The sequence below is a fragment of the Semicossyphus pulcher genome, unplaced genomic scaffold (assembly GCF_022749685.1).
Source record: "Semicossyphus pulcher isolate SPU_LCO1_2020_fin unplaced genomic scaffold, fSemPul1.0.p SCAF_4, whole genome shotgun sequence".
Taxonomy (NCBI): domain Eukaryota; kingdom Metazoa; phylum Chordata; class Actinopteri; order Labriformes; family Labridae; genus Semicossyphus; species Semicossyphus pulcher.
This window is the reverse complement of record NW_027211715.1, coordinates 30374553-30400083: the sequence shown is the minus strand read 5'-3', so window position 1 is coordinate 30400083 and position 25531 is coordinate 30374553. Positions and strand designations below refer to the sequence as shown.

The window sequence follows — 25531 nt, the reverse complement described above, 5'->3', positions numbered from 1 at the left end:
GAGATTAGCACTTACACTTACACTTGCTGTTGATTTACAAATGGTGTCATCGATTAGTTTACTCAGTGAAGAGCTCTGCGACCTCTTAGTTTAAAATAATGCACCACAGCATCACAGCTGAGTAGATTGTCTGCACTAGAATTTTATTTAAAGAAAACTTTCTTTGTACTTTTTCAAAGCCATATGGTGCAGAATTCAAGTGGTATAAGGCTACATTTCTTTACAGTCCAAACTATGATGTTATCAGCCCCGATATCAGTAACTGAAGAATCTCACATCTAAAACCAGTATCGGTATCGTGCTTGGTCTACGTCTCAACAGACCCACTCTAGTGTTTGTGTGCAGTCATTCGTTTGCTTCTGTGTCTTCACTGCATTTCACATGCCTGCAAGCATCCACGATTGTGTCTTATGTACCAGTGTTTCTCTCACTGCAGGGGTGTGTGTCTCTGTCTGATAAGTGCGCCCGTGGCAGCAATGGCAGCCCAAGACAATAAAAAGGCCATTTCCTTGAATCTGCAGGGAACAGAAATGCTGCGGTCATCAGTCTGATGCCAACATTACTGTATGCCTTTAACAGCAACCTTTATGGACAAGGGAGAAGGCCGACCCCTGTGGCCGGCTTTGTTAGCTGTGGATGATGAGGAAGAAAGAAAAAAACTCTCTTCTGCCAAGAAAAAATGGTGTGCACGGAGAGAATATTTTAAGGAAAGGAAAGTCTGAAAGCAGAGAGGTGTTCATGCTTTGGTCTCTAATTCTGGACTTATAACCAATTGGTGAAGGCTCTTATCCAAAGTGCACTACATTAGCCTGATTGAAAAACATCTTAAGAAAAAAAAAAATGGCCACAGTGAGGGTGAACCTTGAAAAGTGCCAGTTCCTCGCTCTGTACCCAGTAAGCTGCAGCAGCACTTTAAAGACTTGCAGAAGATGATACGGCAAAACAGTTAAGACATGCTGATAGCCGCTTACATAACATCTTTACATTTTCAGACCCGTGTTTGAGTGGTCCAAACAACTTTAACGGCCGATGACGAGCAACAGGTCTTTGCCAGATCAAACGATACATGATGCTGCTCTATCTTCCCTTCCTTTCCTTAGCGAGCTCAGCATAGCAACTGAAGGGTTATACAACCACAACTATATGCGTCTCTGTAGGAAGAAGTCTGTATGTTTAATCGTTCTGTCACAAAAGGTTCTTTTCGACAGCAGGAACTTTCCCCAGGAACTAGGAACCTTTTCAGGCACTCGACAGCAGGAACCAGGGTCTAAATTTAGTTCCAGGGTAGTTGACTTACCCCTTACTTTCAGGGCAGGGCCTGCAGTGCTGATTGTTTCTGATTGGTCAAGTATCAGTTTTATTTCACCCATTAGGGCTGCATGATATTGGAAAAAAAACATATATAGTAGCAACCGTTTCTAATTGTGTTGAAATCTAAGTTTAATCAGCGTGATCTTTACCCTGACAGTAACTTTATGAAAACAAAACTCTCCTACTTCCTGTCGGCACAAAACCTCACGCCGTGCGTGTGCTGCGGACGTAAATGTAAACACTCCCCAGCACGTCCGCTCCGTGAACCATTAATGGAACTAAAAGTTCCTGGAACTTTTGCTCGAAAAGCACCTTAATATTCCGCTCTGATTAGATGCCAGCTGTACCTTTGCCTGTAGAGGTGCAATTGCATGCTGTCTTTGACAGCCCCTCCTTATCTGGAGTCCCAGCTTTGTAGTTCATTCAGTCCTGATTGGTCGCTTTGGTCAGTGATTGTAGGTGATTGGTGGGTCAAACCAACACTGCACTTGCACCCAGGAGAGCAGAGTTTGAGTCCTGTGTGAAACTAAACCTTAACTTCTTTTAAGTCATATGCCGTACTTACACAATATCATATAAGTAATGTAGCTTTGGAGCCTGAACTTCAAACTATCAAACTGCGACCCTTTTCTCTCAGTATGAATGTGTAGAAAAACAGGCACATTGCCTGCCAATGGTCGGGGCTCCATACACCAAAACAGACCGATGGATCATAATGGAGGATAGGAACAAACAACCTATGTGGACTTCTTGGTTCCTTTAGATAGGTGAAAGCATGTTCAGTTGTACAGTAGAAGTGCTTGAAGGTTTGTTTTTATCTCTCCCAGCAGGATAATGGTGACTTATACATCAATAATTCAAGTTTTGAAGTCCTCCTAAGAACGTGTTAGCATTTGAGTAACTTCAATCCGTCTGTAAACGTGTGTACTGACCAGGAGATATCAGTTTCGAGCTTGTGCAAATGCAGAATTGTAATGTGTGAAAATCCTCAGCTGATGCAGTCACATCCACACTGGAGCTGGACGCTGTAAACAAACCCCACCTGAGAATATTGACTCAGGTAGGCAGGCAGACCTTTAAACAGATACTTTATCCTCATTTTCAGTATTTTTAGAAACATTAGAATTCCGGCCGCAGCTCCACTCTATGAAAGAAAAGGTGTTCCACTGCCTTAAGGCGCTTTATCTTTTTAAACAGAGAACTGTGATTACAAAGTTGTGTGTTGAATTCCCCGATCAGGTTTGAAAGCTTTATTTACCGTAGGCCTTGTGGGTTATTACTGTGTGTAATCTTCTCATTAAGCTGCCATGAATCTGCCTCTGGGTGCTCTTTACACCTCCCTTGGTTGCAAAAAGCACTCTTTGTAATCCCTAACTAATACCCGCACTTGTAATACTTTATATTTCCGTGTCTACTTTTTTTCAGCGAAAGTGGAAGCGGACTCTTCCTCAAAAGCAAAGGCCTTCCCCTAATCCAATGCTAATGGGCTTGTAAAGCACAGTTAATAACATTATAGAGAACAGCCATGACATGTTTTATATGATCCACTTTGAGTGATTCATTAAATGTGAACTCTGCTAATGACACCCTTTAAAGTTCCTTTTATAACTAACATCACACCCTGAGGTGTTTCAGATACGTACAAACAGGAAGCCTGCCTTGGTGGCTGTCAGACACATTGTGGGCGACTTCATTAAAGTGCCAATTAAAGCTGTAAGAGCTGATAATCCTTTACTGTTTGTCTTCTGAAGGGCTTTATCATGACAGCCAGGAGCTGCTCGGCCCACGCTGTAATTTAATTCCAGCCAAGACCTTCTCGTCAGCAGCAGAGGTTCCTCTCTGTAATTGGTTGTCTGGTGGTGTTGCTTTTTTCTCTGCCTCCTGTCTGTGACGCTTGTGTCTCCACATGTTTCATACTGAGGTGAAGAGATTAAAGCTGCAGTGGGATCCTTGATAACGCAAAGATTTGCAGAGTGTAGTTTTGTGTTTGCTCTTGTTTTGTGGAGATGTGGAAATGGTCCAGCTCTGCTCTCAGCTGGCCTTTTTTTGTCGCGGTTTCCATCCCATGTGTAGTGCAGAGGTGTGATAAAGTGCATTGAAGGCAACAGGGACTATCAGGCCCAACAACAGTGCTCATACAGGATGTCATGACTTTCTGAACAAACAAGCCCAGTCCCAACGGACCCTGTCAGCTTTGGTCTTCACCAGACTACAGTGTTGCTTTTTATCAATGAAAAACATGTTTATGTTTTTTAATTAAGTGACCTCTTGTGGTCACATCCTTTCTCCTACAACAGTGCACTGTTGCTTTCATGTGGTGCCTCATTTGGGGTCCTCTTCACTGTGTTACTCAGGAGAGTTGATATGAACTCTCCCCTTTTGTGGTATTTACAGCCCTGTGAGTGGAAACTTTCTGAAGGCTCAAAGGAAAATTCTTAAGGTTGTTTTGTGAAATTAAAGCAAACACAAAGTTGCCATATTGGATTTTTGTAGTGTCCTATCTTAGTTCCCAAAACTTTCCCAAAACCAAAGCATTTATTAGCAGGTCTTGACAGGTTTTTCAGATCCGGGAAGACCTGTTTATAAATGCTGATTGTCTCTTTTCCCATTGCCAGTGGAGTATCCTCTATTCAGTCTCTTTTTCTGCGTCACCGCCTGACATCACAAACGTGACGGAAACCGGGTCAGTAAACAACTGTACGCACATAGAACTTACATTGTGCTCATTGGTAAGCAGCATGGAGGCCAGTGAAGATGTTTCGGTGGTTAGTTCTTAATTGTAACTATTATTCGTTCAGTCGATTTATTAAACTTGGTGCCGACAAATTAGGAACGGTGTTCAGCGCCGCTCAGTGGGAGACAGGCGGGATTTGTAGCTGTGCGTGTCATAGCATCGCGCCGGAAAGTGAGCGGAGATTAGTGTGTCGACCCGGGTTTTGTGTTACCATCATTGCTCGGGTCTACTGCAGAGTCATTTGACCCGGGTCTGAATGCCAATTGTAACCTTTCCCACTAAGCAACAAAGCCGGGTGTTAGTGGGCAACAGATGCTCTTATTTCCACTACATGTTAGATTCAGCTAAGAAATAATAAGTACACGCGTACGGATACATTTTTGCTTACAGTCCAGGTTCTGTCAAACTTAGCGTTCTGCTTTTAGCTTTTGTTTGGTAGTTCTTTGGTGAACAGTGACTAGAAGACAGATTCAGATAAGTTAAGGTGAAATAGCACTGATCCCTGGAATTGGGGAAAACGCCTGCTTGGCCATTTAATATTAACCACTGCCTGCACACAACATAAGGATCGTACAGTGCTACAGTGTACTTAAGAGGTCAAACCTTCCTCAGTAACGCAGTCTGCATCCTTTTTCTTCCTTTGTGCACAACCTCTCTGATTTATTCACAGTCCTTCAGAGTTTGAGCCATAAATGGGCCCGTTGCTGGAATAAAAGGCTTTTATTAGCCGCGAGGTAACAGATTCAAACCTCCTCGCCGTACTGCAGAAAGAAATAAAACGCTGAATGTCTTAAGAGAGGAGCAGCCGCCCCGTATTAAAGCCGCTGTCGTGTCTCTGAGTGTCATTTGTTATCTGTCACTGAGGAATTTATGACTGACTGGCAGCCTTTGACATGCTAATACGTGTGTCTCTCACCGGACCGGATGTTTATTAAAGGGGGATCTTTACATAACAAAGGTCGCTTTAGATAAAGAGACAGTTTAAATCACTGCTGTTGGACCTAATTGCAGCCTTTATTCACACACATTGGGCTCAGTGATTGCTGGGCGACGAAGCTGCTGTCACTAATTTTGACCGAACATGATCTAATTCACGTTATTAAAGCACATTTAAACCAGCTGTCTGGTCTGCTTTTGACAATTGATGTTTAAAGCTGAATGAAGTGGAAGCTTTTCTTTGCTTTCTCTTAACTCACAACTTTCTGAGGTTGTTGTTGGAGTCATCTGCGGTACCAAACACACTCCGCAGACATCCCAAACTCTTTGCTGTCAAAGCCTTGTTATTGTTGGGAATAGTCCATCTGAAAGAACAAAGAGAGAAAGAAACAGCGTTGGTATCAGATTTGACATATAGACGGAAATAGCAGAGATAATGAAAGAAATGCAGGCGCTTCCATCCCCGTTGATATCACGCTGCGTGCGAGTCAAACGAGTGGAGAGAGTTAGAAGGAGTTTCTATAACCTACTTTCTGGTCCTTCAGGCTTTTCATCCTGCTGAGCTCACTCAACAGGTCGCCTTGATACTGATGTGGGCTCTCAAGTGCCACCTCATGCTTCAATCACAATCCTTTCCTATTGACAGTTGCCATGTAATGTGGCATTAATATTGGCAGTTCGTAATAAAGTTGTATTTCTTTTTGTAAGTTGAATACGAGTTATTTAGTAGGGCTGCGCAATTCATTGTTTTCACAATATGAGCATTCCCCATAAACACATCACAAAAGTCTGAATGGCAGAGCTCTCACTGCGATCAGATGAAGCCCAAGATATCCATCAGCTACTTGCAGATTTATTGGTGTCAATTTAGAGGTAAAAAATAACAACAACCTCTTGGATTTATTTTGGATTCAGAGGGGTGTACTGTGAAGCGAGAACCCTGGGTTTTCATTGTCACGAAGCTGGCTCTCTGGCTAAATCACCATGGTTACTGACTCTGCAAAGCTAACCTGGTCGGTACAAGGTTATGTTCAGAGTTTCGGCTTAAAATCGTCTGTAAAGCGCCGCCCTTTCATTAATAAAGATGTTCTCCACGGACAATATAGATCCTCAGCTGAGGTTACGTGTGTAAGGAAACTTGTAGAACGTATTACACATGTTAAGACACAGAACAAAGCCGTGCAGGTACAGGAGCACACACTGTAGGCCTATGCATCGCGTCACAGAATCTATGCATTAGGTGGTGATGAGTATAATATGACACCCCTCCAGTCTCCCTCTTCTCGTTTTTACCTGTTTGCTTCAGGTAAAATTAACACTTTAAATTCCAGCAGATCATCCAAACAGTAAAAGAGCGACGAGGACTCGGCATCGAAGGAAACTATATCACCTTTTTATGTTTGGTCCTAATTTCCTGCCATGTCCGTTTCACACGGCTGGTTTTGCAGGTAAAACGCAGATGCTAACATTGATGAGTCTGTCGGTGTTTATCACAGATTAAATCAAATTAATTATTTCATTTAAATTCTGTTTGGACAAATACTGAAGTTATTTCCTTGTTTTTTTCTCGAAGTGAAATTATTTGACCTAACTGCAGATCCTATGGAGTATTATAAGTTCCTACTACTGAAATCATGTGTATCATTGTTAAAGTTTAAGAGTTGTACTTTGAGTAGTTGTTTCATAAGAAATAAACAGGAGGCATTGAGAGCGTTTCGTGAGGTAAAATAAAAACTGGTACATTAATTTACGTATTAAAAGAATATATTTCTGCAGCATTCCTTGCTGAAATAGATAAGCTTCAAAGACAACAGACCTTTTTGCAGCAGCAGTGTTTTGCAGCAGCAGTGTTTTGCAGCGTGTTTTGCAGCGTGTTTTGCAGCGCTTCTTGTTTGAACAGTCTGACTGAAGCAGACAGCCGATGATCGCTCCTTTTTGTGCAGAAGAAGCGTCAATTGATGCGTAAATAGCCTCTGTTTCTGTGAGCGTGCAGAGCCTGAAGCAGAAAGCCTGGGTTAACAGAGAAAGTTCACAACCACCGTCGTGATACCCGTTATCTCTAACTGGTGCTTGAAGCTTTGTTGAGCCAGCTAACCCAAAGAAAGCCTGGGTGTGTTGAACGTGCTTCGTAGTACACGCCTCATGTTGCAAACACAGTTATTGCATAAACAATGCTCAGCAGTTAGACGTAGAAACTAGAAAGTTTTAGTAAATATGCACTAGAAGATTTATTTAGTATCTTTATCGCAGTATTGAACACAGTAATCACGCATCGCAGAGTCTTCTTATATTATGCAGACCTAATATTTACTCAACTCTGATCAACTACGTAATTTGACAACCGTGTCTACTGTAGGTGTGTCCAGCTTTAAATTCTCATTGTGCCAAAGTGGTGTGCATTGGACTAAAGTGGTTTTTATACCAAACGTGAAACAAAAGTCTGCCTAAGCGGGATCATTTGGTTTATTTGCTTTATTTAAATGCAACCTGCAAACATTTGCCCTTCTAGATATGTAGAAAATGCAAATACACACATTTGCATACATTATACATTTGCGTGATTCACCTCACCTGGTCTATGATTCATGTCACCATGCAAGAATGAGCACCACACAAAATACCTGCTCAGCTTTCAGCTCTCACACCTCAAGAGTGATACTTAAGGGAGTCTGTGCAAGACTTCATACACAAGAAACAGATTAAAAATGTGGCTGATTTAACGTTTGTATGACTGGTTAAGTAGTTTATTGCCCACAGTACCAACCTAGCATTACTTCCTACGCCAAGGAGCATTAGCATGCTAATATATCAATTCAAGGTCATCTTAAAGTTTACGCACCAACACAGTGTTACATTTGGCAAACCACAGAGTTAGTTGATATACTTACATACTTTCTGGTGGGAATACAAACAATATATTACTTCCAAAACTAATCCAGTATTTCTGTAGTAATTTTCAAGCAGCACACTAATCATGTCACTTTTGTGTGAAACCAAAGACTCATTGTTGGAGAAAATCCAGCTTTTTACTAGTGCTTCTAATATCATTGTAAAGTGCTCACATGCTGTGCAAGGCTTGACAGGAGTAGCAACAATAGCTGAGGTCAGGGCGTCCAGTGGTGAAATGTCAATGAGCTGTGATTACAGTTTTACTTCAGTTCTATAAATAAGTCCCTGTAAAGCAGATAAAGCCTGCTGCTCCCCGTCGTAAAGAGGACTGCTATAAAAATTATAGTCTCGTTTTGATATAATCAGTGGTTCCACTTTCACTGGACATGTTCATCATCAAATAAAATCTTTTCTGAATGAGAAAGCGCCGTGATCTCTCCAACCAAAGAGGGCCGTCACTCGCCTCGGCTTTTATGGAGCAGGGCCCTGAAAATGAGAGCGCGCTGGAAGTGATTCGTCGATACACCAACTGGCTCTAAATTGAGTTTGTCTCTTGTATCCTGTTGGGGGAGAGAGAGATTTCTCCTCTGACACGGTTCGATAAGAGCAAAGAAAAGCCTCCGTAACTCATCCTTCGAAAGGTGGAGGGAAAACTGACGTGGAAAAGGTTAAAGCTGATGAGAGAGACTGATGGAGAGCCTGCAGGAACCTTAAATAACCCTTGAAGCGTACTTTTATCTGAACCTTTTGATTGTGAATCTATCCAGACAAATGAACTTTTTCCCTTCAGCTTCCAAGAACAAGCAGTGTATTGATCAAATTCATAACATTTCTACCAGCTGAAAAGCCCTACACCCATTCTAACAAGGTCAAAAGTCCAGGCAGAGGGATTAGCAATAAAAGAATCTGATACATCATTTCAAACTTTAGACAGTAAGTCTGACAGGTATCGATCGAGCTGACAGGAATCTCTTCCACTCTCATCTGATTCCTAAAGATGCCGTGATAAGTGTCTGTTGCCTTTGAAGCTTATCTATAAGTATGAAACCATCCACAGCCGGTACAGATCCATGACCTCAGAGGAAACAGATGGCGAAAGAGACAAGGCATCCGAGAGGCAGAAAACTTGGAATTTAGGAACTAAGATGAGTCGACAGTGACAAAGTGTCCGACGAGAACGTCTTTAACTATGCATTAAGGCAGACAATGAAAAAATAGATTTTCCCTTCTTTCCTTTAGGACACAACATGGAACTGTGCCAGCACTCTTGGAAAGTGTTATTTACTGAGCCTGAAGACGAAACTTCCTCTCAGAAGTTGAATTTTTCACACTGGAGACGGTCCAGATGTTGGAATGTCGTCTTTAATGGATGCAGTCCCAAACGTTGGCGCTCATGTATTAGTGATGCATGTGGGACTAGATTCTTTTACTTAGCAAAGAGAAAACAGCTTGTTTGTTATTTGGACTGGCAGCATTAATTCTTTTTATTTCTTGTTTGTGACAAAATGTGCTCATGAATTCAGGGAACCAATCTACTCCAGCAGAGAACAGCAACCTGATAACCACGGTCAGGTTGTAACTGATTGGACTGGCTAAGAGGAGTCTTCAGCTAAACTCCGTTTTATGTTTAATCACGTTTGCATCACATCCTCAAAGACATAAATCGAAGCTATTGGTTCTTTTGATTGGTTGATTAGTTCCCCCCCCAGCCCCACCTAAGCTGCTATACAGAAGAATATAGAGGAAATCGAACAATGAGTATGGACAACCCAATTATAGAACATTTCTTTCCCAAACTGTGGGCAGTAATCTGCTGCTATAACAGCCTCAAGGCTTGGATGTTCTTCCTTTGAGTAAAACCTATGAAAGCATAAAACAGGAATCCAGTGATGTTGGCGATTAACCCCGGCTCATAGTACAAGTCAATCCAAAGGTGGATGAATGGGTTTCATCTCCAGTCTCTATGACGGCCGGTCAAGTTCTTCCACACCAAGCTTAAGCCCCTTTTCCACTGGTCAAAAAAACACTTACACCCGGCTTTTTTGCTTAGTGGGCATTCAGACCCGGGTCAAATGACTCTGCAATAGACCTGGTTAATTATCGCCTCGGCTCCGATCGGCACTGATGGGAACACAAAACCCGTGTTGACACAGTAATCTCCGCCCCCCTCTCCTCGTCATCTCAGCTACAAACTCCGCCCGTCTCCATCCGAGCAGCGCTAGACAACGTTCCAAATTTGTCGCCGCCATGTTTGATACACAGACTGAATGAGTAAAAGATACGATAAACACCTAACCACTGTAACATCTTCGCTGTTTTCTAACCCTGTCTGGCGCATTTGTGGCGTCAGATGGTGACGCAGCAGAAAAGATAACGAAAGGAGTATACTTCACTGCCAATGGGAAAAGAGACAATCAGCATCTATAAGCGGGTCTTCAGTGCACTAATTTCGGTGGGAAAGCGTAATAGAAAACGTTAGTTTTGAAGCAGAAGTATCAGCATGTAAAACACAAAGTGTTGTTCACATATATTTGGTCATATAACTCATACAGTACATTGACAGTCAGAACATGTTCATACATGTAGTTTGCAAATGAGGCTGATTACATCTACAAACGCATCTGAAAACATTATTATAAAAAATAACACGTTCTTTAAGTCGTAGAGATCTAGTATGAAAAATGAGCAGTTCCATAACTCCATCTGCTGAGGAGGAGCATTACACATCATAATACGCTCTGGAGCAGCGACTGAGTGGACCTTGTAATGAGACTGTTCTGCTAATGTACCTCTACATTAGCAGAGAAACATCATACATCACTGTTTAAAATATTTCCCCTTTTAATACCAACTTTTATGGGAGGTCGTTTTCAAAGGATAATGTTTTTACATCGGTGTAATATCATTTTAATGGCTTTTCCCAATATTTTTTTATTATAGTCATCTTGTCTTTTTGGACGCCAATTTGTGCCTCTGTGTGTGTGATGTACCAACATACATATTTTGACTGCTTCAAAATTTACTGCTGCATCTCTGAGATTGATGGAACCTGATGGGCCCTGTGGTGTCTTAACGCAAATGGCTTTTGAAAATGAAATGCATTTTCATAAACAGCATTTCTCGATATTGAATCAGCCACTGGTCTGTGGAGGAAAGGGGAGGCAGCGGGAGAGGTGCGGGGTGATGCGGAAAGAAAGCAAAAACATGATATAACAGAGTGGCACTCAAGAGGCCTGATGCTGAGATTGAAAGTGAGAAATGACAGAGGGGAAATGAACATACACATTTCCTCTAGATGACAAGTTGTAAAAAAAACAAATAGAGTGAGATGGATTGTTAAGAGGAAGGAAAAATCAAGGGGGTTGATGTACAGCTGAGAGAAATGATGGAAGAAGCACGCTGTGGGGTAAGAGGCTGAGAAAGAGCGAGTCTCTGGGGAGTCGACTGTGGGAACTGTGGTCCAATCAGAAGATGCAGCAGAAGCTCTTCACAGATGAGTGGACCCACAACACTGGCTGCTGCTTTGGTGCTGTAGTAGAAACACTCTGTAATTTCATTGGACGTTTTTCCCAGTTATTCTGAAGTGGAATTGTGCAAGCTCTCCCGGATCTTCGGTGACTCTTGTATCTGCGGTCATGAATCATGAGAACAGTGGGAGCACATTTTAAAAACATGGAAATTGGTCTGTCTTTGGATGCTTGTTGTTGATTTGTATTGCAATACCTCTCAAATGCAAGGCGGGGAAACAGGCTCTGTAATCCCTTGAAATCGTATGTTCGTATCGTATCAAAGTTCAGTCAATTATCAAAAGGCCAAAGCATCTAAAAGCAATCACATCACCACGGCAGTGGGTGCGTTCTACTCCATAGACGACAAACTTGTCTGACTTGACGTGTCATTGTTACCTTGACAACGAGCGATAGAAGCGCCCTTTAGCTCGTCACTCGACACATAAAAAGAGAAACATACGTTTTCAGTCAGTTGTTGTATGTGTGGTGCATTTGAATATATCTGACTGCATTAAGTGCATTAAGGTGCTTTCTGAAGGCGAGCAGTCGCCTCCTCCTCCAGTGTTTCCCAGCTAATCATGACGATGGTAGACTGCAGGCTACATCCACACTATTATGTTTTTGCTTTTAAACATGCATTTTGCTAAGTTAATGCCACGACTCCGCCGTTTTTGAAACCTTTAATTTTGCCTTTGACAACATTATGAAACAGGGACTTTTGAAGGCGATGATAGCCTGAGTTGATTGCTGACTGGGTCCTATTAGTCACCGTATATCCTTCCATCATTCCTATGATGTGATCCTCTGAGCCTACAAAACAAGCAATTTATTCTTTGTCTCTGTTGTGTGACTCTAAAATGATGTCTCAATTAGGGGAAGTTAGAGTTATAAGAAAAAGTAAAGTTCAGTAAAGGACATACTTCAGGAGGATGTACGTAATTCGAGGGAGGGAAGCCACTGGGCGTTCTCCAGACACACTCCAAGCCAAGGATCTACCGTAAAGTCCAGAATATAAGACGCAGTTATTTAAGTTATTTTAACGCTATTTCATTTTATTTTCACCACACATATCACAGCCTACCATGTGTTTTCACCATGTTGAGTTTGCAATCCTGCTAGCTACTGGTGCTATAACTAGCTTTAGCTGGCAGCCTACGGTAGTGTTGATTGTTGTGAGGGTGGCAGCTGCTATGGTGAGCATATTGTAGACGTAGCGGCTCGGACCCGGACACAGTTTGATGCTGAGGTGTGACGTCACCACTTAACTGGATAACGCCATGATCTGGGTAAAATGTTGTAACACAATAACATACCTCTCTGCATTTTATACTGGTATGTTGGTCGCACCAGTATATAGGAGGCAGCCAACTTTTTAGATGAAAATAAATGTATTAAAAGTTTATACACTGAATTTTATGGTACTTCTGGAGTAGACATTTAGTTGAGGCTTTCTCCGAGCACACTCGCACCAAGCAAAGGAAACTTTCATGACTCTACACAGCCGTGCCATGAGGAACCGGTTAGCATTAATTTCTTTGATATTGATTTTCTACCAGAGAATAGGTAAAGGCAATTTGATCTGGATCCTTGTCTCTCTAGTGAGCCTGGAGAAAGCCCAGAGGCTTCCCTCCCTCGACAGTTAACTTTTTAGCCTTCAAGAGCACCTGGCATTCACTCGAGTTTAACACCTTGCACATGGTATCCCTCTTTTTTCTAGCAGACATTTAGCTTTACAACATGAGCAACACAATCCATCCCTCAGTAACAGTGTAAGCTACATGAGATAAGCCATAACTTAATAACACATCATTAGCTCTGTGAGAGATCCCCGTACTGATGCACATCTAATGCTGCAATGACAGAAGCGGCAGCCTTAAAATAAATGTTCTACTGGCTGTACAATTGATTGAGCATGAAATTTGAATTATGGAGAGAAGAAGAAAATCACATCCTTCAGTGCACATGTAGTTAAATATGAATATTAGCAGTGAGTTCAGGTGTTCTGTGAAGGTTAAAACCACATGCATTGCAGTTCATCAAGCACCTAATGACAGCACGGCAGTTCGCACGTTTAAGAGACCTCCACTTTGAGTTTGTGTAATTATAAACTCAGCGATCTGAGCTGTTAATTAAGCGTCGTATTCTCACTATATCATCGCTGCCTCCGCCCCCATCTCTCCTCTCTTTTTCCTTTCCAGCTCCCTTTTTTACTCTCGAGAGCAGACGTGCCAGAGAGACGGATCTGTGCTCATGATTGGTGAGGGAGAAAGCTCTGCTCAGAAGGCCCTGGTTCTCAGAGTGATGGAGCTTCTTGGCCGATCGTGTGCGTGTGAGCAGGGCCGAAAACACGACAGCAGGAAGTGTGTTTGCTGTATGAAATGTGAACAAAAAGTCGGAGGACAACAACTCATTATCATCTCAGACAGGCCTCTAACAATAAGCTAATAAAGAGCTTGTCTAACAGCAGAGCAGGCCGCCTTAATGTCAGCCAACACGCTCTCTGCTGTCCCTGCTGCGATCACTGAACGCTCTTATTGACCTCAGTGGTGTACTGCGCGTGTGTGTGTGTGTCTGTCTCTCGCTCTGCATACACTCAGTCATCAACAGAATGAAACGCAGGCTTTTATGCTCTCCTGGCTCGTAGTTGATATTTCAGTGAGTGAAAATAGCACGCAGGCTCAGGACGCCATTGTGTCTGTGTTTTGGCGTCTTTGTTGCCAAAATGATGGATTATACTGGAAACAGGAGGAGAGGACCTTTAGGAAATAATGACCCGTTTATCTGTAAGTATGGCTGAAAATGTTGGACTGACTTATTTACGTGATGGATGGGCCTATTCTTGGACTTTAGCATTCATTTTACTTCAGTTTTGTTTACACGTATGCTAATTCCCAGTCGCTGCTTGGCATACTGAAGCGGTCTGACTTCCAGCCTGCTGCACGCGAGCAGATCCTGTTTCCTGTGACCCGCAGCAGCCAAAGAGAGGAATCAACACCTGTTCACACAAGATATATTTGACCTGGGTCATCCTGTGATTTGTTAATTTCTCTTGTTGTCAAGAGTACGATTATTAAAATGTAAAAAGTTTGAGAAAGATTTACTCTGTGGGCTGCCTGCTAAACAGTTTTTTAACACTAACACTAACAAGCCGTCTCTGAGGCGTTTGACATCATTTCACCCATGGACGGTCTTGGCGGAGGTCCAGACGGATAATTCGCCCCCAATTTGTCATTTAAAAAAGTTTGGATTGCTTTTATAGTAGTAGAAAAGAAATCAATCCAATTTACTAATATGGGAAAAACAGAAAAATGAGCAGAAAAAAGTGATGATCAAAACTGCCATCTAATTTGGTAACTGATGGTTTTGAAAAAACAATTTAAACAGCTAAAACTACTTCAGCTCTAAACAGCACAGCATGTCACCTATGGAGCTGTATTTCTTAGGCCCCGTGTCCACATAGTGCCTTTTTTCAATTGTTCCCAATGACAGACCGCATGCGGACGCCGAGAGAAAAAGCGCTGCGCCCAGCGTCTTTTTCAGAACGCTCCGCCTTTTTTGTGCTTTTTGAGTTAAAAATCTCTTTTCAGAAAGGCGCTTGTGTTGTCACCGCCGCTTTTTGGGAACGCCTCAGAATCCCTCAGGAGGAACTGGAAAATGTTCCTGGGGAGAGGGATGCCTGGGTCACCTTGCTGAGCTGGCTGCCGCCGCGACCCGGCCCCGGATAAGCTGAAAATAATGGATTGATGGATGGATGGACATAAAAACGTCCTCCCTTTTCAGTGATGTCATTGTTATAAAAAGTAATGAACGTGTAGGGAGAGTTTAATCAGCTGATCTCATTAAAGATCTTGAATAAAAACCCTGGGGGCTCATGACACAAGTGACAGGACTTAATCTGGTTAATCCTCAACAACTCACACAAACACAGGGATAACTGCATGTTTCCCTTCGTCAACATTTTCCCCAACAGGTTAAAGTCATGAATAAGAACATAGTTTCCATCTGTTGATCCTTTTCAGGTGTTAAAAAATGCATAAAGTTGAGGCTGCTCTGAAACATTGAAGCGGGACCGCACAGCTTTGGAGTCGTGTAAACATACAGGTGTTTATTTTTTAGAGCCGAACATCTTTATCGAGAAAAAGGCCTTCTTGTGTCAAAAGTTCTTCAAGCTGCAGAATTTTAGTTGCCATTTCAGGAGCGTCATCTAGCAGTGGCATTAGGGATTTCCTTAAATGACCTAAACTGTGTCGTGAGCTGATATCTGTGCTCATTAAAAACACCCTCAGCACCGCAGCTGTGTAGGTGAAGCATCTGGGGGAAAGTCAGAGTGGATAAATTGGCAGAGTTGTTGTATAATGAAAAGCCTGTGCAGAAGTTTCTGTGCTACAAATGTTTAATTACATGCATTCACATTCTTATATTACGCAGACGGATGCAGCGGTGATAGGATAAACCACATCGCGCTGGGGGACTGGGGAGAGTGTGAGCCGTGTTGTGGCTGATTCAATAACAGGGCCGTATCAGACAGGAATAGACAGGCTTATTAGAGTTAAGTGCTTTCTGTCATATTATGCTGCATACACTTAGCAAGTCAAGCCCCGCATGAAATCTGTTAAATTGCCGCTGTAATCATCTCCGAAGAGGTCAATCACCTAATCCATCAGGCTCAGCTCTGTCTGGATCCTGCATGTGCCGCAGCATCTCAGCAGATATTACAGCACAGCTCGTAAAACTCTGACGCGTAAACATCCCTGCCCTTTGAGACTCGATGATTGCGGTCGAAGTGCTGCAGCTTCAACTGTATGACACTGTATTGTAGGAGCTGCAGAGTGTTTGTGGGAGTTTTCTGTCATTTGTTGAAGGTATGCTGTTCTTTACTGAGGTCAAGATAATGTGTCTTTTTCCACTATGTTCTTTTTACAGCAAGAAAGTCAATACATGTCCTTCCCTGTAGACCGAGCTACTAAAGCTATTATGTGGAGTTTTTATTGTTGAATAACATGGTGTTCTTTACATTCAGGGTCTCTACTAGGGCCGTCACTGAACAAATTCAACATGATGTGGAATTATATCGAATACTAGCGTCAACCCCCAAAAACAACAGCTACATATTGGGTACGTAGAGGTACATGCAGCACTTCTGGTGATCAGTTCTGCAGCACGGTCTTACACTAGAAGCGTAGCTCTGTTTTGGGAAGCGTGAGAGAGAGGTAGTAGAGTGAGTGGGAGAGAACGGAAGTCTGTGTGCACGAGATACGTGAAGTGTCCGGATCGGTAGCTGTATAAACAACAGGACTAATGTACAGTTAAGGCTGTTTGTGCATAATAAAGCCTACGACTCTTCAAGACTCGCCTGCTCCATGCTGCTGGCATTTTAAAGTGACAGAGTTAGCCCTGAAGCTAGCTACAGCGTCGGCCCCGGAGCAGAACAACAAAAAGCCTCCCCTGTGCTTTCTGACCACGGTCGGGACGCTGAAGCAGGAAAGGTTACCAACGGCTTGGCTCGTTAGTTTCCTCCATTGGTTTGTAGCAGGCAGCGTGTTATCGCCGTCTGTTTGAATGTAAGGCACGCTACTTTAAACATGAAGCATTCTGGGAGTCTGGAAAGCAGATTACTAACTTGTTCGTGGGCGGGTTCGAACGATATATCGAATTTTGATTGAAAAGTGACAGCCCTACTGTGCAGTGGTTAGCGCTGTCTCCTCACAGCTAGAAGATTCCTGGTTCGAGTCCAGGTTCGGACGTAGGGAGCCTTTCTGTGTGGAGGTTGCATGTTCTCCGCGTGCATTCAACGTCCTCCCACAGTCCAAAGACATGCTCGTTAGGTTCATTGGTGACTCTAAATTTCTGTGTAGGTGTGAATGTGAGCATTGAAGGTTCTCACTGTGTGTCACCCTTGTGATTGACAATCAGTCAAGAGTGTACCCCGCATCTCGCCCAATGACAGCTGTGATTGGCTCCAGCCCTCACACAACCCTGGTTAGGTTCATTGGTGACTCTAAATTTCTGTGTAGGTGTGAATGTGAGCATTGAAGGTTCTCACTGTGTGTCACCCTTGTGATTGACAATCAGTCAAGAGTGTACCCCGCATCTCGCCCAATGACAGCTGTGATTGGCTCCAGCCCTCACACAACCCTGGACAGGATAAGCAGGATAGATAAGGGATGGATGGATGGAAATTACTTAAGAATCTTATATAATTGTGATTGATTTTGTTGTAAACTCTTTTTCTGTTGATCAATAGTTTGACTAGTTTAAGCTCACCTCCAACAGGAGCGGCTGGGACATGGGGAAATGTGCACACCTCACAGTCCTCTTTGCAAACTCACACTTTTTGTCCATCAGTCAAACAGCAAACACTCTGACAGCCTGAAGTGTTGTGTTGCAGTCAGCACAGTTTGTAACTGAGGGCTGAGCAGCTGATCTGGATTTATTAAAGCTCCTCCACTTGATTTTTCACAGAGCGATGCTGACGAGGCCGCGAGTTCTGCATCCTGTCATCCTGTATTAAACCACAGCTGTTCACACACACGCAGTCACCTCGACAACATGAAGGCTTTTCAAATTTTCTCTGCAGCCGGATGTGAGTCACAGCCACAACAAACTGTAGACGTTGGACGCTGAAAATCTGAATTATTGTAGACGTTGACAACGCTTACATATGGACCGTCTCTGTATGTATTATAAATAGAGTTTTATGTAAGTTTGAGGTGAGCTCAGATGTCTAAAGTAAGGCGAAGCTTCTACTTCATACATTGTTTTGAACTAGAGCTGATTGATAACCAGAAATAAGGTGTTTTATAAAGCATCTGATTTAAAAAAATGCCTTATATATATATTATATTATGCCTAATGTATTATAAAATACACCTTAGTTTGAGCCTTTCGCTTGCAATTATTTTCTGATTGCTTAAAAGAAAGGGAAAAAAACCTTTTCATTGTGTTACCTTCAGACTTTTGAATAACGTTACTTAATATAAACCAAACAATTACTTTATATAGTGCCAATTTATAGTTTTCTATAGTTTTCTCAGCTTGACTTCCATGCATTCCTTTTGCAGTGGGAGGGAGTGTTGCCAGATTGGGCAGGTTTCCTCCCAGCCGGACTTCTTTTGATCACCTTGGGCTGAGCAAAATAGTGTTGGGCTGGTAGATTTTGGGCTGCTTCTGTCACATTTGTTTTAAACACCAAACAAGCTGTCATTTTACGGCAAAAACAAACACTTCGTTGTCAGTGTTTTTATGTTGGCATTTTCATGTATTTATATTTTTTATAGGGGTGCACGATATTGGCTTTTTGCCGATATTTTCCAGCCCTTTTTGACGATTTCAAAACCGATATATTAGGCACGTTTTTTTCCACCTGATTGCAGAGAACATCGAGTCTCCCCTGTAGTGGAATTAATATCATGCCTACTCGTATTGTAGTGGCCCACTGGCAGATGCAGGAATAACACAGTGGGGCGCCGGCTTAGCTCAGCGGTTAAATCGGTGACCATGCTCAGAGGTTATAGTCCTCGCTGCGGCGGCCCCGGGTTCAACTCCCGCCCTCGGCCCTTTGCCGCGTGCCACACTCTCTCTTCCCTATTTCCGCTACTATCCACTGTCCTCTCTCTAAAACAAAGGCATAAAAAGCCCCCAAAAAACATATCTTAAAATAGAAAAGAAATAACACAGTGCTTTTTAAAATGTACACATTCACTGGGCAGTATAAGAAAAGTAATTAAACTTATATTTATGTGTATGTAACATTTTCTTTCAAATAAAGCTGTAATATTCATACAGCTCAGACGGGCTTGGATGATGCTCTCCCTGAGACAGTCCTGACAACAGCCACAACTTGGGCAAATTTGAAATCAACTTTGCTTTCTGTTTCTTTGAAAAGCTGCCATATCGCAGACATCTTGCACCCTTCTTCACACTTGACGGAAGAGACGTTGTGCAGGCAGTGTGCTCGCGCCAAGTTAATGTCGTAGCATTACGTCAAGCGTTTTTAGGGAATCATCGAGCGTTTAGGCAGAATTAAAGCGTGGTTTTATCGGCAGAAAAATGACATCTGCCGATGCCGATATTTTCAAGTCATCATCTGCAGACACTGATAACGTGCCGATAATATTGTGAATCCCTAGTTTTGAACTTGTTTGTGTCTTTGTGTTGTTGTACACTCTTTTTGTTCTAGGATATCACATTTTATCTTTGGTTATTTGATGCAGAAATGAAGCTTTGTATGCTCGTGACCTGTTTTCTATTGCGTATGTAATGGTTTTACGGTTTCATGGGTTTCTGGCAAGTTTATGATTTGGGCAGGTTTTTATCGGACTGGGCTGGAAGCTGTGATCTGATCTGCTAACACTGGTTAGCATTTAGATAATTGCACTTTTTATAATACTAAGACTTTAACCAAGTTGTTTGCAGAGGGTTTATTTAAAACTATACAATGCAAACAATGTACCTGATTATTTCCAGCCTGCTTCTTTCTGCACATGTCCTTTGTCTTTATGTAAGAACCATTCTAAAAACCTTCAATCAGAAAGAAATAAAAGTGTGCATCTAGCTTAAGCCTGTGACACACCGCTAAAGAAAAGCACGTTTAATGCTGCTGTAACACTAAGAGGAGTCTCACCTCTGCTTTCATGTAAACTAGAGTCTTTCCTAAAACTGAAATGCAACTGAATCACAGAACGCTGAGTCAATATTAAATAAATCCACTGTGACATTTTAGTGAACAGAGCGAGAACAATTTAGCAGCAGGGGGGGAGTTGACTGACAGCTGCGATAGCAGCAATATTGACCGATCGATTGACGCAAAGTGCCAGCAAGCATTTGGGACAACGTGGCAGATAAAGTTCAAAAACAGAATCCATATTCAGATTTGATTCTGAGGTGATTGAATGCAAACACAGCGGGCTGTCAGACGTTCTTTATAGCATCAGTGACATGGCAGATTTTGTGCTGCCACCAGTGCTGCCAGAAACTTAGAATTTTGGCAGCTTCAGCGGATACACAAGGTCACTTTCTGAAAGTATAAAGAACTCTATTACACAGGAAACCAGAGGTGGCATCGCTCAACTAAATATTGTTCCTTCTTTTTGTTTGCTTGAGGTTTTAAACAAGTAATTCAACTTGTCAGCTTGTTTGGACACGGAGCTGTGTCTCTGTGGTTGCATTTTGCCTGCACTGAGCACTTTTCCCACGAGCATCAATACCCAAGACCAGAATTTAATTTGAGCAAAGACGATGAATTTTGCAACATCTCGGAGTGGAAGGTTTTATGACTTAAGCTCATAACAGAGCTGCTGCTCTGCATGAAAGTGCTGGCTAAGGCAACATTTATGAATGCGCACTTCATAACATTGTATCATCCAGGAAGACGCCAGCGAGCCAGCTCAGTGAGAGCGCTGAGAGATGGAAAAATACAGAAAATACAGACGGCGCTCGGAGCTAATGTGTCTCCAGGCTACCGTGACAGCTGGTTCGATACGACTCTATTACAGCCCACTTATTCAGAGTATCAGCAACACGCGGAGGATTGTGGGAGAGGGAGTCAGGCTGTCACTTGGCTGCGCGAGTGTTTGCATATGTCTTTACACATGAATATGATCACACGATTCCTGCAAAAACACTGTTTACACATGCTTGATATTTGATATGCAAACAGTGTGGTGTCGTGCTGGAGAGCCTGTGTTTGCAGTTTGCTGTTTGACAGAGTCCACACAGCTCCATCAGAGGCAGTGGATGATGGGAGGCGTCTCGGTGTGATGTATGGCGTGTAAACTGACAGTGACAGTGTCATATTCTGTGACACCTCTGTTCATTACTCGTGTGAAAAATTAAATGCGGAGGATGGGAATCCCTGCGCTGTTATTTTGATTCCTATTTGACAGAAGTGTGAAAACAGCTCCAAGTTTTAAGTGTTTCTCTGCAGGTGAAAGAGGCGTTCTGAAACAAACCTGGGCCCTATTTTCACTTGTTTGGGATCTACATTTCTGATGGAACGTTTTGGAGATGCTCCAGGAAATTGCTTGGCTGAGACTTAATCTGTTCTTTTCAATGGACTCCGGTGGAATTGAAGAGAGCAATTTTCTGTAGTGGCCATTACCGGTTTAAAAAAACACATCTTACCTTAACAAAAACGTCTTTCCCTGTCGAGAGCCTTTCTGTAATGTTGTCAGACGATGTTTTTCAGTGGCAAAAAAAACAAAACAAGCACTTTTAGTTAACATACTTTGATTGGGCCCATTTGCCCCCAAGGATGTCATTGCAGCATTCTGCTGTATAAAGCTTTCTACTTTCAAGTGCTAATCTCAAAGTTTCGTTCTCTTTTGAGGCACCGATGGCGAGAAACGGCAATTACAGGAGCACACTTCCCAGATGTCCAGACAGTGTTGCATGTGTGACGTCCACGGTTGGCTCCGGTTGTAACTCTTGATTTTCCTGGCTGACGGTCGCTTTCCTTTTCAGACTGTTTGCTTCATCTGAGCGTCGAGTTTGTTTCTTTTTCTTTGGATTTTCACTTATTTTTGAAGTTGTATCTGTAGTCATCCATCTTTTCTTTCTTTGTTCAGCCATTGTAGATTACTGTTTACTCGCAACACTTGCAGAGACCAGAAAAGCAGCCGCTTAGCTCCGCCTTCCCTCTCTGGCAGACCAACCACTGCTGGCTGATGGAAAACGCGTCACTAACTGGGCGCCGCTTGTGACACCCAGTCTGTGATACTGCAAATGCAAAGGCTTTCATCAGTGGGCCATCGGCTCAGTCACCATTGTGTTACCTCATTCGGCGATAGATAGAGACTTAACAGACATTTACTTACATGAATTCTTTGAGATCATCACTTTGATCATTGAAATAACAGAATCAGCCCTTATTTCAAAAGAAGGAGCTGCACAGGATGAATGATGCAGTTACTCAAGGATCTGAAATGTCTAGGGTTTGTAAACGACACTAAAGGCAGTGTGAGAGAACACAACTTTACCCTGCTCGCATTGGCTTCAAGAATTCAACGTCAAAAAGAGATAAAAGGTTACCTGAATGTTTCAGAAAGGGTCGTATTTCTCAAGGAAGTGAAATGCTGTGTTGATTGTGGAAAATATGTGACTGTACGGCTGCACGGCGGCTCGTTTCTTTTCAGCTGGAAACCATTTTTCAGATTCTGTTATTTTTATCCATCAGTGATCTTTTAAGGTCATCATTCCTTTCATGTTTTCAATCTTCAGTAACTGTGTACCAGCCCCAGCTCACCTTTCTGATGGGAACAGAAAGATAAAATTAAATTCTCTCTGCTCATCTGTCGGTGAAAACATCGTCTTTTAACCTGCAGAATGTAATGGCTGTAACTACAAGTTAAGATGGATGTTGCAGATGCTCCGTTCAACAGCCCCGGTTTTAAATTGAAAAGAAAAATTTGATTTTTTTCTCAGACTATTCTGTCTTTTTTCTCTCTCTGCAGTATGAGTTCAAGGTGAAAAACATCAAGAAGAAAAAAGTCAACATCGTGGTGTCTGTGGACGGCGTGAAAGTCAACTTGAGGAAAAAGAAAAAAGTGAGTGACCTTTCATTCAACCTCTGTTTCAGTCGTGCAAAAGAAGGATCACTTCTGTGGGTTCGAGTCGTTTTGATATCTTAGCCGAAGGACAGGCCAATGTCATTGTTAAATATAGGACACAGTGTCTTTTATAAGGCTCTGATTGGCTCTCTTTCTTATATAACAACACATAATAGTTTCAGGTTGTTAAGAGGTTGTTCTTCGTGTTATAATGAGAGAAGTTTCTTTGTTTAAGTATCAAAAGTATAAGAAAAAGTAGTTCTAAAAAGTGGATGTGTTTATACCCTTGCTCCTAACAGTGTGATTGTTTGGTGCTAAAAAAACTGGCTGTTCATTTGGTCACATCAAAGAACCAGTGCAGATCCATTTCCTGTATCCTGTCTGTGGCAGTAGGTGGAAATCGATCAGCGTCTTAATTAGTCTGCAGACAGAGGTGAGAACAGAGACATTACAAAGGCGGACAAAGGGCCTGAGAGGAATCAAAGTATGGGGGAAGGTGTGGAAGTTAACAGGGACGGATGTTAATGAAGATAGAGATAGAGGGATGGAGTGAAAAGATGAGAAAGCCTGCAGAAAGTCGAAGCGGGAGCAGTGAGACGGGAGACAAGTGCGTCTGTGTTTCCAGGTGTGCTGAGGCTGACAGCCGTAATCCACAGAGACAGACCCGAGTCGGCTCCACTCCCCGAGAATCACAGAGAGTCTGACAGGTGGAAAACCAGTGAATGGAAACAAAAGGGAAGCTCGCTTAGAAGTGCCATCCATTCTCTTCACCAGGATTCACTCTTTCCATCTAAGTTCTTTAATCGAGGCTGGAAACCGTTCCAGGCGGCTCTGCTGGACAGCCTCCTCTGAAGTGCGCTTAATGTTTGATGTAACAGTTGTGACTGTCAGCCATCATCCTTGGTTCAAACTGTTGCTCTAAAAGAGTCTAGACCGTCTGTCTGCAAATCATTTTAAAGTGTGCTTGTGGAAAGAGCGGCAAGTTATTCTTACAAAGCATTCCCCTGAAAAGGCCAGATGTTCTCAGCTGAGTTTTGAGTTTGTTTCCACTTAAAAGTCAGATTTCTCTGCCTTCCTAGCCAAGTAAGAAATGGATGAATAACTTGTTGATCTTTAAAATTGTTTGTGGGGTTGAGCTGCAGACCCATTCCTTTAAATCCACCATGCAAAGTCGAACGCCTCTGCAGCTCAGCTTTATTTATGTAGCACCTTTCATACTTAAATCGTGAACCTCAAAAGGACAGACAGTAGATAAAAACAGCAGTATTAAGATTATTTGGAAGTGGTCTCTATGGAGCAAGCAGCATCTCTCCTTACAGGTCTTGGCAGTGACCACGGAGGTTTTCTGAGCCTGACATCAGCTTTGGATAAAAAGGCCTCGATGGCAGTTATACAGGAAAATGTGTAATGTCTGCCGTGCTGAAGAGAATTTAGTTTTCATAGACCCTTTAATATTCTGATTCTGAACACAATTCATGTACGTATGTGTGTTTATTTTATTTATTTAACCTTATTTAACCAGGCAAGTCATTAAGAACAAATTGTTACGTGTATGCACATATGTACATGAAAAAACATTTTTATTTTATTTTTTTAATGTTTTATCTTTTTTGTAAAGATACATTTAAAAATAGGCGCCTTCCACTCCCTGTCCCAAGCGTCGTCCTGTTGAAGGCCAGCTGGGCATCTGACCTGATGTGCAGTCAGTCAGATCCTCAGTGCCTGCCTCACAGAATCTGGCTTCCACCATCGTATAATTGTTTATGTTTTGTTTGTGGTCGTCTTTTGTGTGCTGTATCGTCTTCTTAGTGTTTTGTTGTATTCGAATTTTGTAAAATGAAATAAAAAATAACATTAAAAAAGAAATTGACAGCAGTAGACGATAAAACAGGAAATATTACAAAATAATAATAGATTATTAAAATGCAATAAAAAGATAAAATTAAGACATTCAAATAAATTAAAATCAAGTTGAGTATGACAGAATAAATACCACACATAAGACGAAGAAGATTAAAAACACACTTAATGATATTAAAGCTATTGATGGATATTTATGATGATGATGATGATGACTCTATTGACCTTGTTGATGTTGTTGATGATGATTAACCTGTCAGCACTAGTGTCTGATCGCACATGAAGTTTGTCGTCTCTTACTGACCTCGTCCCCTCCCGTCCTGATCGTTGCTTGTGTCTCTCAGATGTCCGTCACTTTGGACAAAAGCGTCTGCTAAATGAAATTGTAACATTGTGTTACAAAGCTGCTCACTCAGCTATAAAATGTTCAATGTAAAGAACTGAAATCACCAAAACCCAACATTTTAATGAGGGTTTATTTTTTCTCTGTTATTCATTTATTCTGCAGACGACATTTCAAAAAGCATCAATTATGAACGGACTTCTAACAAATGATTGATCTTTTAATAATGATAATGGGAGTGAAATGTAGACTCATGCCTCTTTATCCACCGTCTCAGGCTGCTCGCTCAGCTAAGAAATGTTTGAGAACTGAAATCGTCAAAACCCAACATTTTAATAAGCATCTCTGAAAGTTGAATTTAGAATAAATGACTTGTTGATCTGTTATATTGATTGTGAGGTTG

The 25531-nt window shown here is 42.1% G+C and overlaps 1 protein-coding gene across 2 annotated transcripts in view; it reads left to right on the top strand.

The window, feature by feature from the left end:
* Positions 1-25531, top strand: part of nos1apa (nitric oxide synthase 1 (neuronal) adaptor protein a) — a 214202-nt gene that overhangs the window by 56327 nt on the left and 132344 nt on the right. For both annotated transcript variants that reach the window (XM_069679904.1, XM_069679905.1), the window contains exon 3: positions 22830-22922. In XM_069679904.1, coding sequence (XP_069536005.1) covers positions 22830-22922 — 93 coding nt within the window. The remainder of the gene's footprint in view (positions 1-22829; positions 22923-25531) is intronic.